Raw genomic sequence first — 13,091 nt, forward strand, 5'->3', positions numbered from 1 at the left:
AGCAAAAGTTATCAAGCCAGGCCGTAGGACTTCATCAGTTTCTATATGTCATGTGCAGAGTAACGGTGGACGATGAGGAAAGAAAATTGTTGATGAAAAATAAAATATTAAAATATTATTTTCCCCCTAATTTTAAGTATGATTAAATGAATTATTCCACATCAACATATTTAAAGAGATTACTGTAAAAATCTCTCAATCTAAGAGCGTGAGATACCATGGTCTTACAATCTTAATTTTACACTCTATTTGAAAAGTATGAAACTATAAAATATTTTTATAATTAATTAAATAAATAATTTCAATTTTCTTAAAAATAAATACTAATATAAATAAATACCCAATTTTAAATGATACACAGATTCAAACAAGAGTACTAAGATTGAAAGAAAAGTAAAGACCCATCACTCAACAGACCATAATATATATATAACATAAGCAATCAGTGAACCAACATTGAAGTGATTACGAAATGTTAAGCTTTCCAAGACCCAAATCCTCCTTGTAGAGTTTCCAGCGAACATTAGCTAATGCAAGTTTCTCTTGAGCTCCAAGCCAATTCACATTAGCTTGCTTGATTTCACTTTCTAGTTTTTTCCATTCTTCTAAATCTTTGGAAACTTCTTTATTGCTTTTCTCCAACTCAACCAAAACAGACTTCTTATGAGCAACAACATCCTCCTTCTGTTTAATTAAGAGTTGAATTTGAGCCTCTAATTTTTCTTCTTCTGTTGAAAGTCTTAAGAATTCAGCCTCTTTGGAACTTAGCTCCTCATGCCTCTGTGCCAATTTTGCATCAAGATCAGCAGTTTTCTCTGACAGAGATGTTCGACGAGCTTGAGCAGTTTCTGCAGTGGTTATAACCATAGGAACACTCTCTTTAAATTCTGCTAAGCAAGAAAGAAGACCTTGCAAAATTGTCTTCTCATTCAAATCCTTACTATGTTGAATGAGTGTAAGGATAATTCCCTCAATATTGCCATAGGCATTAGCTAGTTGTATAGCTTCTAATGGCATATTAAGGAACCCTTTTAATGCTTCTTTTTGTTTCTGAACATCAGGTTTAGATGCTTGGTTTGACATGGAGGTTTCGCTGCTCATAGTTCTAGTCCTGCTTGCAAGTTCTGTCAAGAGACCTTTAGATGTTGCATGCACATCTTGGGAAGATTTTACAGGCTCTGAGGGAGGATCCTGCCATGCAAACAAAACAGATACTGAAACTTTAAAATATCAGTTTTAGCTGACAAAGGCAAAACATCTGTGTAGTTTTCTATTTGAGTAGTACTGTAGAAGGCGGAGGAATCAGCGTCTTCTTTATGATTCGATTTTAAACCGAATCGATCAACTGCTTCACCCTAAAAATAATTACCTTTGGAAGAATCTTTGTCTCAACAGTCACTGAAGGAGGAGGTGATGACTTGATGACTTCCTTATCGCTGGTGGGAGTAGCAGTAGCTTGAATGCCTTCTTTGGTCTGGTTCAGTGGTTTAGTGTCTACTTTTGCTTTAGTATCAACTACTTTTTCAGATGAAGGAACCTGGCTTGTTGGTGGTGCAGCCACTGGCTCAGATGGTTTAGTTTCATCCTTAGCCTCTTGCTTTTTAGGTTCAGGCTTTGAGTAATGCTTGACACTACGAACAAGAATCTCAACTTCAAGTATAAGGGTGTCGCCCACAAGATAACCTTCAGCAGAATTTTTTATTTTGCTAAGAGGAATAAAAGATGTGAAACCCCAATCTTTCTCAATTGCTTTGAATACATGTTGTGTATCTGCAAAACATGAGAGGAAAAGACAATGTTATGGGCATTCTCTGCACAATCTAAAAATTTTAATTTTTAGACTAAATTGAGATTAAATTGACACTTTTAGGTTAATTTGAATAAAAAATGTAAAATGGGCTGAATTAAACACACTCAATAAATATAGGGGTGGAATTGAAAATTTAATCTTTTTTATTTGGACAAGGATATGTACATATGCTAAATGAGAGTACCTTTTCTAACAGTTAGACTCTTATTGATTTGATTAATAACTGCAAAGCTAAATTTTGCATCTCTGCTCCATTCTTGCGGCAAACTTGTTGAGTCGGCGACTGCCAAGTATATTGACAAATAATCCACTTTATTTCCTTTGGGAAAAACAAGCAAACACCTGCCGTAAAGTAAAAAGAGAAAATAATATTTATTCTGTGTAATATAAAAAAAATTGTTAGTTAAATTTTATGAAGGAATTTATTAATTAGGTTTATTATTTTTGAAAAGTATAAAATTTTAAAAAATTTAATAATTAATTTCTTTTTTAGTTTTAGAAAAATTTACTATATATAATTATTGGGTTAACTAAATAATCTAACAGTTTTGTAAAAATATTTACCCATTAATCTTTTTATATTACAAATATTTTAAATTTTTTATAACACTTAATAATTAAATTTAATGAATAAACTAATTAATAGTTTCTACCTTCCATAATTTTTTTTAAATTTACTTTCAAATTGATTAAGAAAAATAACTTTTTTATTAATTTTTAATTATCACACTTAAAAATATTAAATTTTATTATATATTAAAAAATATTTTAATAATCAATGGGAAATTATTTTTGAAATAAAATAAAATAAAATTATAATAATTAATTAATTTATTAATTATGTATAAAAAAAGTAAATAATAATTTTGGACAACAAAACAAAAGATGAACAAAAATAATAGGACGAAGAGAGTAAATTTAAAAAAAAATTTACAATTTTTAATATATTTTTTTAAAATTAAAAAATTAATTAATAAATATTTTCATATTAAAAATATTACTTTTAACCATTAAATATATCAAAATTTACACGAGATTTTTTAAAAATTATATTAATTATTTATCTTTCAATGAATTTATTAGTAAATTTTTTAAAATATTAAAAATATTTTTTAAAATTATAAAAATTAATTAATCAATTTTCCATTTTAACCTCAATTGCATCAGAAAGATAAAAATAAATAAATAAATAATAATTTGAGGAGAAGAGATGAAGGATACCATTGACAACCGCCAGCATAGAAAACCTCAGAATAAAGTTCTTTTGGAGTCAATGTGGAGAAATTGTTAATTCTCCATGTGAATTTAAATGGAGTTGCATCCCCCATGTTAATTGCTCTAATTCCTGCAAAATTAAAAAAAAATATTTTTATTATTTAAAATAAAAAAAATCAATTCTTTTTAATTTAAAAAAAATTCATTTTAAAAAATTAAAATCTTATATAATTTTATAAAAATTAATCTAAATTATTTTTCATAAAATGAATGGGATAAAGTTAATTGTTTTAATAATAATAATAAATTAATGCATATAATTTTAAATAGTTATAATTATGAAATATTTTATTTCTCCAATCGAATCGGTATATCAATATCAATTCGATTCGAGATTTCATCCAAACTACAATTTAACTCTCGTAGAAGTGTCAGGCCTAAAATCTATCAAAATCTACTAAGCAAGCTAGCCTATTAGCGTGCAATCCGGTCTACAATCGAGTAGATCGGATTGATGGGCTCGAACTCATCAAAGAGACCTAGCTATACTATGACCCTATCAGCATGAGTGCTGAAAGAGAATTAAATAGTTGTCTGATAATGATGAGAAAGCAGTTACGTCTGGACGTATGACTCTACATAATAACGACAAATAGCATTGTAGTAAAGTAACGGTTATGCGTCACTAGATAACAAAATAAAAATGAAAAATAAAAAATGTAAACCATTCATATTAAACTCACTCACACAGAAAAAAATTCTACCTTCAAATCATCAGATAATATAAAATTTTCTTACTCATCAGATAATATAAAATTTTCTTACTGACTTTCGCATATAAAAGTATTATATACAACTTTAATGTATGAAATAGATAGATTTTAACCATCCATTATAATAAAATACACACAAAAATCACTATAATTAATGAATTTAATAAAATTATTACACATATAATAATAATAATAATTTTGAAATATCTCCTTTCATAGGCTATAAATAGCAAATAATGAAATAGTTTATAGAGAAATTTAAGAGAATCAAACAAAGAAAAACATAAATACCTTGAAGGATTGGGTGAGAGTGTTAGAAAAAGGCAAGTTCTTGAAAATCACATACTGCAATTATATATAATAAAGATAAGCCTCAATTACTTGTAAATTTATCTTTCCATATTCTGACCAATCTCTTACTTTTCAATTTCCATGATTCTTTCCTTTTGATATCAAGGAATTACTTCCACACTGTGTGTGCTTTATTCCCTTCCTTTCTTTCCTTAATTATCCTATTAACTTTTTATAATTTATAATGTGGTTTTTCAAATTTATTAAAATTCAAAATTTGTACCCGTTTGTTTCTAAAAAATAATAATTTATATTTAAAAATATTTTTTTAGAAAATTTTTTCAACAAAATAATTTATTTTATATTTTTTAATTTTAATTTAAAAAATAAAATATATTAATCATTTATATATATAATTGTTAATAAATTTTTAAAATATAGAAAATGACTTAATTTTTTTAATTAAAAAAATATTTTTTATTAACTAATATTTTTAAGTGTTTTAAATATTAAAACATATAAAAAATTATTTATGTGAAAAGTATTTTCTACAAAATAAATGGAGCTTTAGTTATTATTATTTTAATGAAAAATAATTTAATATTTAAGATACTATTTTGTTAAAATAGTCGCTCTGTTGAATCTCGTTATTAAATTATATCAATTTAATTATTTAAAAGTAGGTTAATCTTTTTAATTTTAATAATTTATATAATTTAATTTTTATAATTTTAATATTAATAATAATTTATTCTCTTTAATTTATTTTAATTTTTTAATTAACAGTTGGCTAATGATAAATTTAATAAAAAAATTATTTTATTAATAAAATAAATATTTAAAGTTTAAATTATCTACTACTAAAAAAATATAAATTAAATTATAGATTTTGTTAAATTTAAGAAATTATACTATAAATTACACCACGTTTTCCTCTCTTTTTTTTTTTTCTTTTGGTGCATTTTCCCAATATTAAATTGAATAATGGAATTGCCATAAAATAAAATTATATTTTAATATAAAAATTAAATTATTACAATATGCCATGTGCGTTTGAGTCCCTGATCTTTAATATATTATTATAAAATCTCTCATCTTTACAATTATTGCATAAAAATCTCTATCTTTAAAAATAATATTTAAAAATCCCTGATCTTTATGAAGGTTTCATAAAAATCCTTCAGATCATTTTTAATTTATTTGTCCAAGAAAATTGATATGTAAAAATATCACTGTATAAAAAATAAAAAATAAAAAATAAATATATGCAAAAGGAGAAATATTGTTAATATTTTAAGTGGTTTGAATATTTTTTAATTTTTATAATGTAAAACTGCTATGTATAAGTTCTGGAAAATATATGAGTACAAAATAGTTTAAGGGATTTTTATATAATATATTTAAAAATGGAGAGGTTTTGTGATAATAAATTAAAAATGTGGAACTCAAATGCAATAATCTATCAAATTGAGGATGATAGCAAAGCCACCCACTTTTTACTGGAACTCGGTTAAAGTGTGCATGCTTATATATAATAAGATTTTGGCTAAAAAAAAAATTTCGGCTTAAAAAAATTATAACTTTGTGGTTTTGTTGTATATTTTGTTTTCAGAAAAGATCAGCAATATGGTAAGTAAACCGAGAATAGAAGTTTCTTTAATATATTTAAAGCATCTTATTTTTCTATAAAGAATTATTTTAAAAAAAATAGAGAAATGAAAGTGCAGTAAATTGAAAATTTAAAAGAGCGGTTTAAATAAAAGTTAGAGCAAAAACAAAGATTCATTGAGTTAAAAATTAAAAGGGTGGCTCAAGAATGAGTTAAGGTCTAAAGAGTGCAGAAAAGATAAAGTATAGGCCGAAAACCATTATACTATCATAGTCTATTATTTGAGGTCTCTCCCACAGCTTATCTTAGAATTTGGATGAACATCTTCAAGAAGAAAGATCCCCAGTGAATAAGTGTAATACCCGGCTAGACCCCGGTATCGGAATTCCTACGTTCCGGCGGATTTTCCGTTGGAATCCGGGATTCGAGGATGTCGGAGCTTGCCCTAAGGGTATTAGAGAGGTTTTTAAAATGGTTTTATCAAGTTTGCATGATTTTGAGTTAAGAAAATTGAGTTTTGAAATGAACAGGCCAAGGGGACAAAAGCCAGGTTCGGCCGCCGAAGGTGAAGTTCGGCCGCCGAAGGTTGCATGGTTTCGCATGCACGTTAGGCCGCCGAAGGAAGAGTCGGTTGGCCACTACAAAAGCCCCTTTGCCCGAGACTTGAGTGTTAAACACTCTGTTTTTGGGTCAAAGGTGGGTTCAAGCTCTCCTTGGTGTGATTTCTCATGTTTTCCTCAAATCTTGCATGTTTTAACTTGATTTGAGCTTTGTTTTAGAGTTTTGAGCAAAAGGAAGCAAAGTTGAGCACTTGGAGATTTTGATTGAGTTTTCCCCCATCTCCAAGCTTGGATCATCAATCCTCTAGTTCTTCAAGAGGTAAGCATGGATCCTCACCTCCCCTTATGTTTAAAGCAAGTTTTAAGAAGTTTTGGAGAGTTTTATGGCATGTTTTGGGGTATAAGCATGAGTTTGAGCATATGTTGAGCATATGCGTGTTGTAGTTGTTTTTGGGGCTTGAGCTAGGTTTTAGGCCTCTATATGCATGAGATATGTTATAGGTTAGTTGAGAAGTGTTGGTATGCATGTTGGGTGTTTGATAGGATTTTGGAGGCTGAGAGCATGAGTTGTGCTGGATTCTGCCTTTCTGGAGAATCCAGGTTCGGCCGCCGAAGCAAGGTTCGGCCGCCGAACCCCTTGTGGAGGCAGTTTCGGCTGTCAAACCTTGCCCCCGAAAGCTAGGCTTTCGGGTAAGAAAGGGACTTTCGGCCGCCGAAAGAGGGAGTTCGGCCGCCGAAAGTGCATGAGTTTCGTCTCTGGACGAGACTTTCGGCCGCCGAAGGTGCCGCCGAACATGCATGAGTTTCGTCTCTGGAGGGGTTTTCGGCCGCCGAACCAGCCGCCGAAAGTGCCCTGTCCAGCTTTCTTTTGCCTATTTTTCCATGCATGCCTATGATGTTTTAGAGGGGTTTTGGGGAGATATTAAGAGTTCTGTTTAAGTAAGTTTGGTCCTCATTTGAGTCCACCTGTGTAGGTGCGGACCCGAGGAACCAAGGAGGCCCACAGAGTTAGAATTACAGAGACTGCTCAGCAGGTGACAGAGGTGAGTGGAACAAAACTGTGTTTAAAGGTAAATGACTGTTTTAGCATGATTCATGCATCATTAATGCCATGTTTATGTAGGATGCTTTGCATTAGTATTCACCAAGTTGATGCATTGCATTATTACTTGTATATGTGGATTGGACCGAGGCGACTCCAATAGCCCATAAGTCTGTCATTATTGTATGTCCTGTGTGAGCTCCTTTGGGGCCGGGCATTTAACTTGGATAAGTCCTGTGAGAGCCCTTATAGGGTCGGGCACCATGAGTAGTTAGTGAAAGACCTGTGTGAGCTCCTTTGGGGGCCGGGCACTGACAGAGGGAGTTTTGGGGTCATGTCCAATCCGAGATGTGAAATGTTTGTGCAGTGATGCATCATATGATAGCATGTTTTAAATGTGTTTGTTTTATGGTTTCCGCTCACTGGGCTTTAGCAGCTCATCCCTCTCCCTAACCCCATTTTTCAGGGCCTCAGAGAAGAGAAAGAGAAAGAGAAAGCAAGGGTAAAAGTATATGTAATAGCATAGAGTAATGGACATGATGTACAGTACAGAGTTTATGTAATGTATAGAAATGATGTATTAGCAAGTTATGAGTTATCGAATTGTGCTTGGCCCAAGTGTATGTTTCTCCCGTTGCACATGATCAATTTATGGTTGAGATAATGTTGTTATGATACGCTAGGCTTGGTGCATGGTAGTCTTTCTATCTCTGTATTTACTGTATGGTACCATAGCAGGTATCACTCTTCGAGTGCATACAGACAGAGCATGCATAGTCCAGGCTTAGTTGATGAGAAAAGTTTCAAGAAAAGAACAGTTAGAAAAGTAAAGAAAAAAAAAATAATACGATAGAGAGAGTACGTGACAGTTTTACGTTTAACTGTGATCATGTATGGGATTTATCAGGTACACAGAGTTGACAGTAGGCTTACTACGGGTCCCGGCGGCCTTAAGCCGATCTGGATCCTAGTGCCGGTGATGGTCCGGTAAGCGGGCTGTTACAGATTGGTATCAGAGCATAGGGCCTCTAGAGTACGGTGTGCTGAGCTAAGATGCTCAGGGATTAGAGAGATCTCACATCGGAAAGAGGTTGTATTAGAGGGCAAGCACAAGGAAGATCATGTCCACTAGGATAGGATGTTGAGTCCTGTCTTGATGTTGTGTAATGCCATGATTTTATGCATGTGCATTTTATGCTATGCTATAAGTTGAGGGTTCATGTGTTTACATGGATCATATGATGCTAAAGTTTATGTTATGTTTTCAGAAGCGAAGATGAGAGGAACCCGTCGATCAGCTAGATTGACTGGAGCTCCGCCCGAGAATGAGGGTATGGAAGGGCGTCCCCCTGCTTTGCCAAGAGCTATGTCCCAAAGGGCAGGTAGAGAAAGATCATCAAGGGACCCTAGAAGGTCGTTTGATGAAGGTAGGAGGGAAACAGAACAGAGAAGAAGATCTAGTGATACAAGGGAAGAGATGGAAGTGGATCCCAGAAGGGATGGAGGGTTAGGTGTTGGCATGACAGAGGAGGATGTGGGATCATCACAGGGAGGCGGTCAGGCCTCGGGGTATGGTTATCCACCCCACTATCAGCCCTACCCACCGGGCCCAGGATATTCGATGGGAGGCACATCGGAGTATCCTAGTTTTCACCCATATCCTACATATATGCCTTATCCACCGTATTACCCCCCATATCCACCATATCCCATGTATCCACCCTCACCTTTTTACCCCAGTCCAACATATCCTACACCAGAGAGTTCTGCACCTCCCCCACCACCACCACCAGTGGTAGAACCAGAAGCCCCAGTTATCCAAACACCTCAACCTGGCCCATCTGTGAGGAGCAGGGTAAAGATGACTGATTACCTAAAGTTAGATGCTCCTAAGTACCAATCAGGAGATGATCCGTTTGAGTACATCAAAGCAGTCAAGCTGATAGCAGATGAGCTAGGGGCAGATGATATCAGAGCCATTCAGATGGCAGGGTTCACTTTAAAATGTAAGAAGGCAAAGGAATGGTTTAGCGTCTATGTGGACCCGAGGTTGGATAACATGTCTTGGGAGGAGTTTGCTAATGAGTTTGCCGGATGGGCGTTCCCAGATAGCTCGAAAGAGCTAAAGATGATCGAGTTTGAGCAGCTCAAGCAGACAGAGGATATGAGTATTGATGAGTTTACTGACAGGTTTATGGAGTTGCTGCGGTATGCAGGACAGGCCTATGATACTGAACAGAAAAAGGCCAGGAGGTATGCTATGAAACTGCATTCCAGGTATTCCTCCTTGATCCATGCAGCCGAGAGGGAGAGTTTCCACACCGTGGTGGATTTAGCACGGAGAATGGAGGCTAGTGCCATTATACAGGGTACAGTAAAACAGCAGCCGGCACAGTCTTCTGATTCAAAGACCCCAGGTAGGGGTAAATCAGATCCCTCTTCACAAGGTGCAGCAGCTTCCAGTGGTAAGAAGTGGAGTGGTTCCACTCAGAAGTCGAGGAAGAATAAGTTCTGGAACAAGATTAAAGCAGGTCTGGGATTAGGCAGTGGCATGAGTTCAGGCTCAGAGGTTCCAGTGTGTGGCAGGTGCGGTAAGGCGCACAGAGGAGTTTGTCGTTTGGGGATGACAGGATGTTATAGGTGTGGCCAGGAGGGACACATAGCTCGTGAGTGCCCTCAGGCATCTTTCACGGCACCATCCCAGCAGACAGCTCCAGCTAGCATGCCACAGCCACCAGCTTCAGTTATGACGCAGGGCAGAGGCAGAGGGAGAGGGTCAGCCTCTTCATCTGCAGGTCCCCGAGGTGGAGGTCCGTCAGCTCCTGCGCGGATTTTCACGATGACACAGCAGGAGGCAAACACTTCTAACACCGTGGTGTCAGGTACTCTTCTCATTGGGTGTTCTGAGGTGTATGCTTTGTTAGACCCTGGTGCTTCGCATTCCTTTGTTGCTCCCAGAGCCATAGAGAGAGTGGGTTTGATGACGTCTGGGTTAGAGTGTCCCCTATGGGTCAGTGGCCCTAAGTGTGATCCATCGTTGGCAGAGACAGTCTGTCGACATAGTCCAGTGTTTATAGAGGGTAGATGCCTTCCAGCTGACCTTGTGGTTCTAGAGTTGACAGATTTTGAGGTCATTCTAGGGATGGATTGGCTATCTGCATATGGTGCTACCTTGGACTGTAGAGACAAGGTAGTTAAGTTCAGAGATGAGGATGGATCTGAGTTTGTCTTCAGAGGAGACAGGAGGGGCACGCCTAGAGGTCTGATATCAGCCCTACAGGCTCGTAGGTTGCTCAGGAGGGGATGTCAGGGGTATCTAGCTCATGTGAGAGAGCTAGACAGTCAGGTTAGGGACCCCAGTTCAGTGCCCGTAGTCAGAGAGTTCCCAGATGTGTTTCCAGATGAGCTTCCAGGACTACCACCTGATAGGGAAATAGAGTTCGAGATAGAGTTAATGTCTGGTACCAGACCGATCTCTATTCCTCCCTACAGGGTGGCACCAGCAGAGCTTAAGGAGTTGAAAGAGCAGCTACAGGAGTTGGTAGAAAAGGGTTTTATCCGTCCAAGTACCTCACCCTGGGGTGCTCCAGTCTTGTTTGTCAGAAAGAAGGATGGATCCCTTAGACTTTGTATCGACTACAGGCAGTTGAACAAAGTCACTACCAAGAATAAGTATCCTCTACCCAGGATCGATGATCTATTCGACCAGCTAGCAGGAGCAGGTTGTTTTTCTAAGATAGATCTGAGATCGGGCTATCATCAGCTGAGAATCAGGGAAGAGGATGTACCTAAGACAGCTTTCAGAACCAGGTATGGGCATTATGAGTTCTTAGTGATGCCGTTCGGGTTAACTAATGCCCCTGCAGCATTCATGGATCTCATGAATCGAGTTTTCAGAGAGTACCTGGATCACTTTGTTAGTGTCTTCATAGATGATATCTTGGTGTATTCCAGGAATGCAGAGGAACATGCCCATCATCTGCGGATAGTCCTGCAAACCATGAGAGAGCATGGTTTGTATGCCAAGTTCTCCAAGTGTGAGTTCTGGCTAAGGAGCATTTCATTCTTGGGGCATGTAGTGTCAGATCAAGGTATAGCAGTAGACCCCAAGAAGATTGAGGCAGTAGCCAACTGGCCTAGACCCACCACAGTGACAGAGGTCAAGAGTTTCTTGGGTTTAGCAGGCTACTATCGGAGGTTCGTTCAGGACTTCTCCAAGATAGCAGCTCCTATGACCAGATTAACCAGAAAGAACCAGAGATTTACATGGTCTGACCAATGTGAAGAGAGTTTCGAAGAGTTAAAGAGAAGATTAACTTCAGCACCGGTGTTAGCTCTGCCTATTAGTGGTGAGGACTTCACAGTGTTCTGTGATGCATCCCGAGTGGGATTAGGTTGTGTGTTAATGCAGAATGACAAAGTAATAGCTTATGCTTCGAGACAGCTGAAGAAGCACGAGCTGAACTATCCAACACACGATCTTGAGATGGCAGCTGTTATCTTTGCACTCAAGATGTGGAGGCATTACCTCTATGGGGTAAAATGTGAGATCTTTACAGATCATAAGAGCCTACAGCACATTCTGAGTCAGAGAGAGTTAAACTTGAGGCAGAGACGGTGGGTGGAATTGCTTAGTGATTATGATTGCAGGATCCAGTATCATCCGGGAAAGGCAAATGTTGTAGCCGATGCCTTAAGCCGGAAATCACTAGGCAGTTTATCTCACATTACAGCAGAGAGGAGGCCGGTAGTGAAGGACTTCTACAGGTTAGTTGAGGAAGGGCTACAGTTAGAGTTAACTGGTACAGGTGCGTTGATTGCACAGATGAGAGTTACACCCGTGTTTCTGGAGCAGGTGGCTCAGAAACAACATGAGGACCTAGTGTTGGTCAAAATTGCCAGTACTGTTCAGTCAGGCAAGAGCGAAGAGTTCAGATTCGACGACCAAGGGATTCTCCGATACGGGCATAGACTATGTGTACCAGATGACATCAGTTTGAAAGGAGACATTATGAGGGAAGCTCATAATGCGCGATATAGCATTCACCCTGGAGCCACCAAGATGTATCAAGATCTGAAGAAAGTTTATTGGTGGCCAGCAATGAAGAGAGAAGTGGCACAGTTTGTGTCAGCCTGCGAGATATGTCAAAGGGTGAAGCTAGAGCACCAGAAGCCGGCTGGAATGCTTAACCCACTACCGATTCCAGAATGGAAATGGGAGAACATAGCGATGGATTTTGTAGTGGGGTTACCGGTAACGTCCAACAGACTAGACTCCATATGGGTGATAGTGGATAGACTGACTAAATCTGCTCACTTCATTCCTGTCAGGAGTGGCTATTCTGTGGACAAGCTAGCGCAGGTATATGTTGAGGAAGTTGTGAGGTTGCACGGGGCTCCTGTTTCTATAGTGTCTGACAGAGGACCCCAGTTGACCTCCAGGTTTTGGCGAAGTCTGCAAGAGGCTATGGGCACAAGGTTAGACTTCAGCACTGCTTTCCATCCACAGACTGACGGACAGTCAGAGAGGACCATCCAGACCATAGAAGACATGCTCAGAATGTGTGTGCTAGATTTTGGCGGTTCTTGGAGGCAGCATCTACCCTTAGTGGAGTTTGCCTACAACAATAGTCATCATGCTAGCATAGGGATGGCTCCATATGAAGCTTTATATGGGAGGAAGTGCAGGTCACCAGTTTGTTGGGAAGAGGTTGGAGAAAGGTCCCTAGCAGGGCCGAAATTAGTAGAGATCACGAACAGAGTGGTGCCCATCATCAGAGAGAGGCTCAAG

The 13,091-nt window shown here is 37.1% G+C and overlaps 1 protein-coding gene across 1 annotated transcript; it reads right to left on the minus strand.

Annotated features, from left to right (window-relative positions):
• Positions 1-331: 331 nt before the first annotated feature.
• Positions 332-4,133, minus strand: LOC110607319 (MATH domain and coiled-coil domain-containing protein At3g58270). Its single transcript, XM_021746406.2, has 5 exons — positions 4,090-4,133; positions 3,032-3,155; positions 1,995-2,152; positions 1,370-1,770; positions 332-1,191 (listed from the first exon to the last, which is right to left on the minus strand). Exons 2-5 carry the CDS (start codon positions 3,136-3,138, stop codon positions 466-468), a joined length of 1,392 nt encoding a protein of 463 aa, XP_021602098.1. The 5' UTR covers positions 3,139-3,155; positions 4,090-4,133; the 3' UTR covers positions 332-465.
• Between the last annotated feature and the right edge of the window lie 8,958 nt (positions 4,134-13,091).

The sequence above is a fragment of the Manihot esculenta genome, chromosome 4 (genome assembly GCF_001659605.2).
Source record: "Manihot esculenta cultivar AM560-2 chromosome 4, M.esculenta_v8, whole genome shotgun sequence".
Classification (NCBI taxonomy): domain Eukaryota; kingdom Viridiplantae; phylum Streptophyta; class Magnoliopsida; order Malpighiales; family Euphorbiaceae; genus Manihot; species Manihot esculenta.

Excerpts from the sequence above, each read along its gene's own strand:
- LOC110607319 (XM_021746406.2), bottom strand. The coding sequence starts at position 3,138 with ATGGGGGATGCAACTCCATTTAAATTCACATGGAGAATTAACAATTTC. Across the intron at positions 2,153-3,031 it reads TATGCTGGCGGTTGTCAATG|GTGTTTGCTTGTTTTTCCCA; the intron begins GTATCCTTCATC and ends ACTTTACGGCAG. Across the intron at positions 1,192-1,369 it reads AGACAAAGATTCTTCCAAAG|GATCCTCCCTCAGAGCCTGT; the intron begins GTAATTATTTTT and ends TTTGCATGGCAG.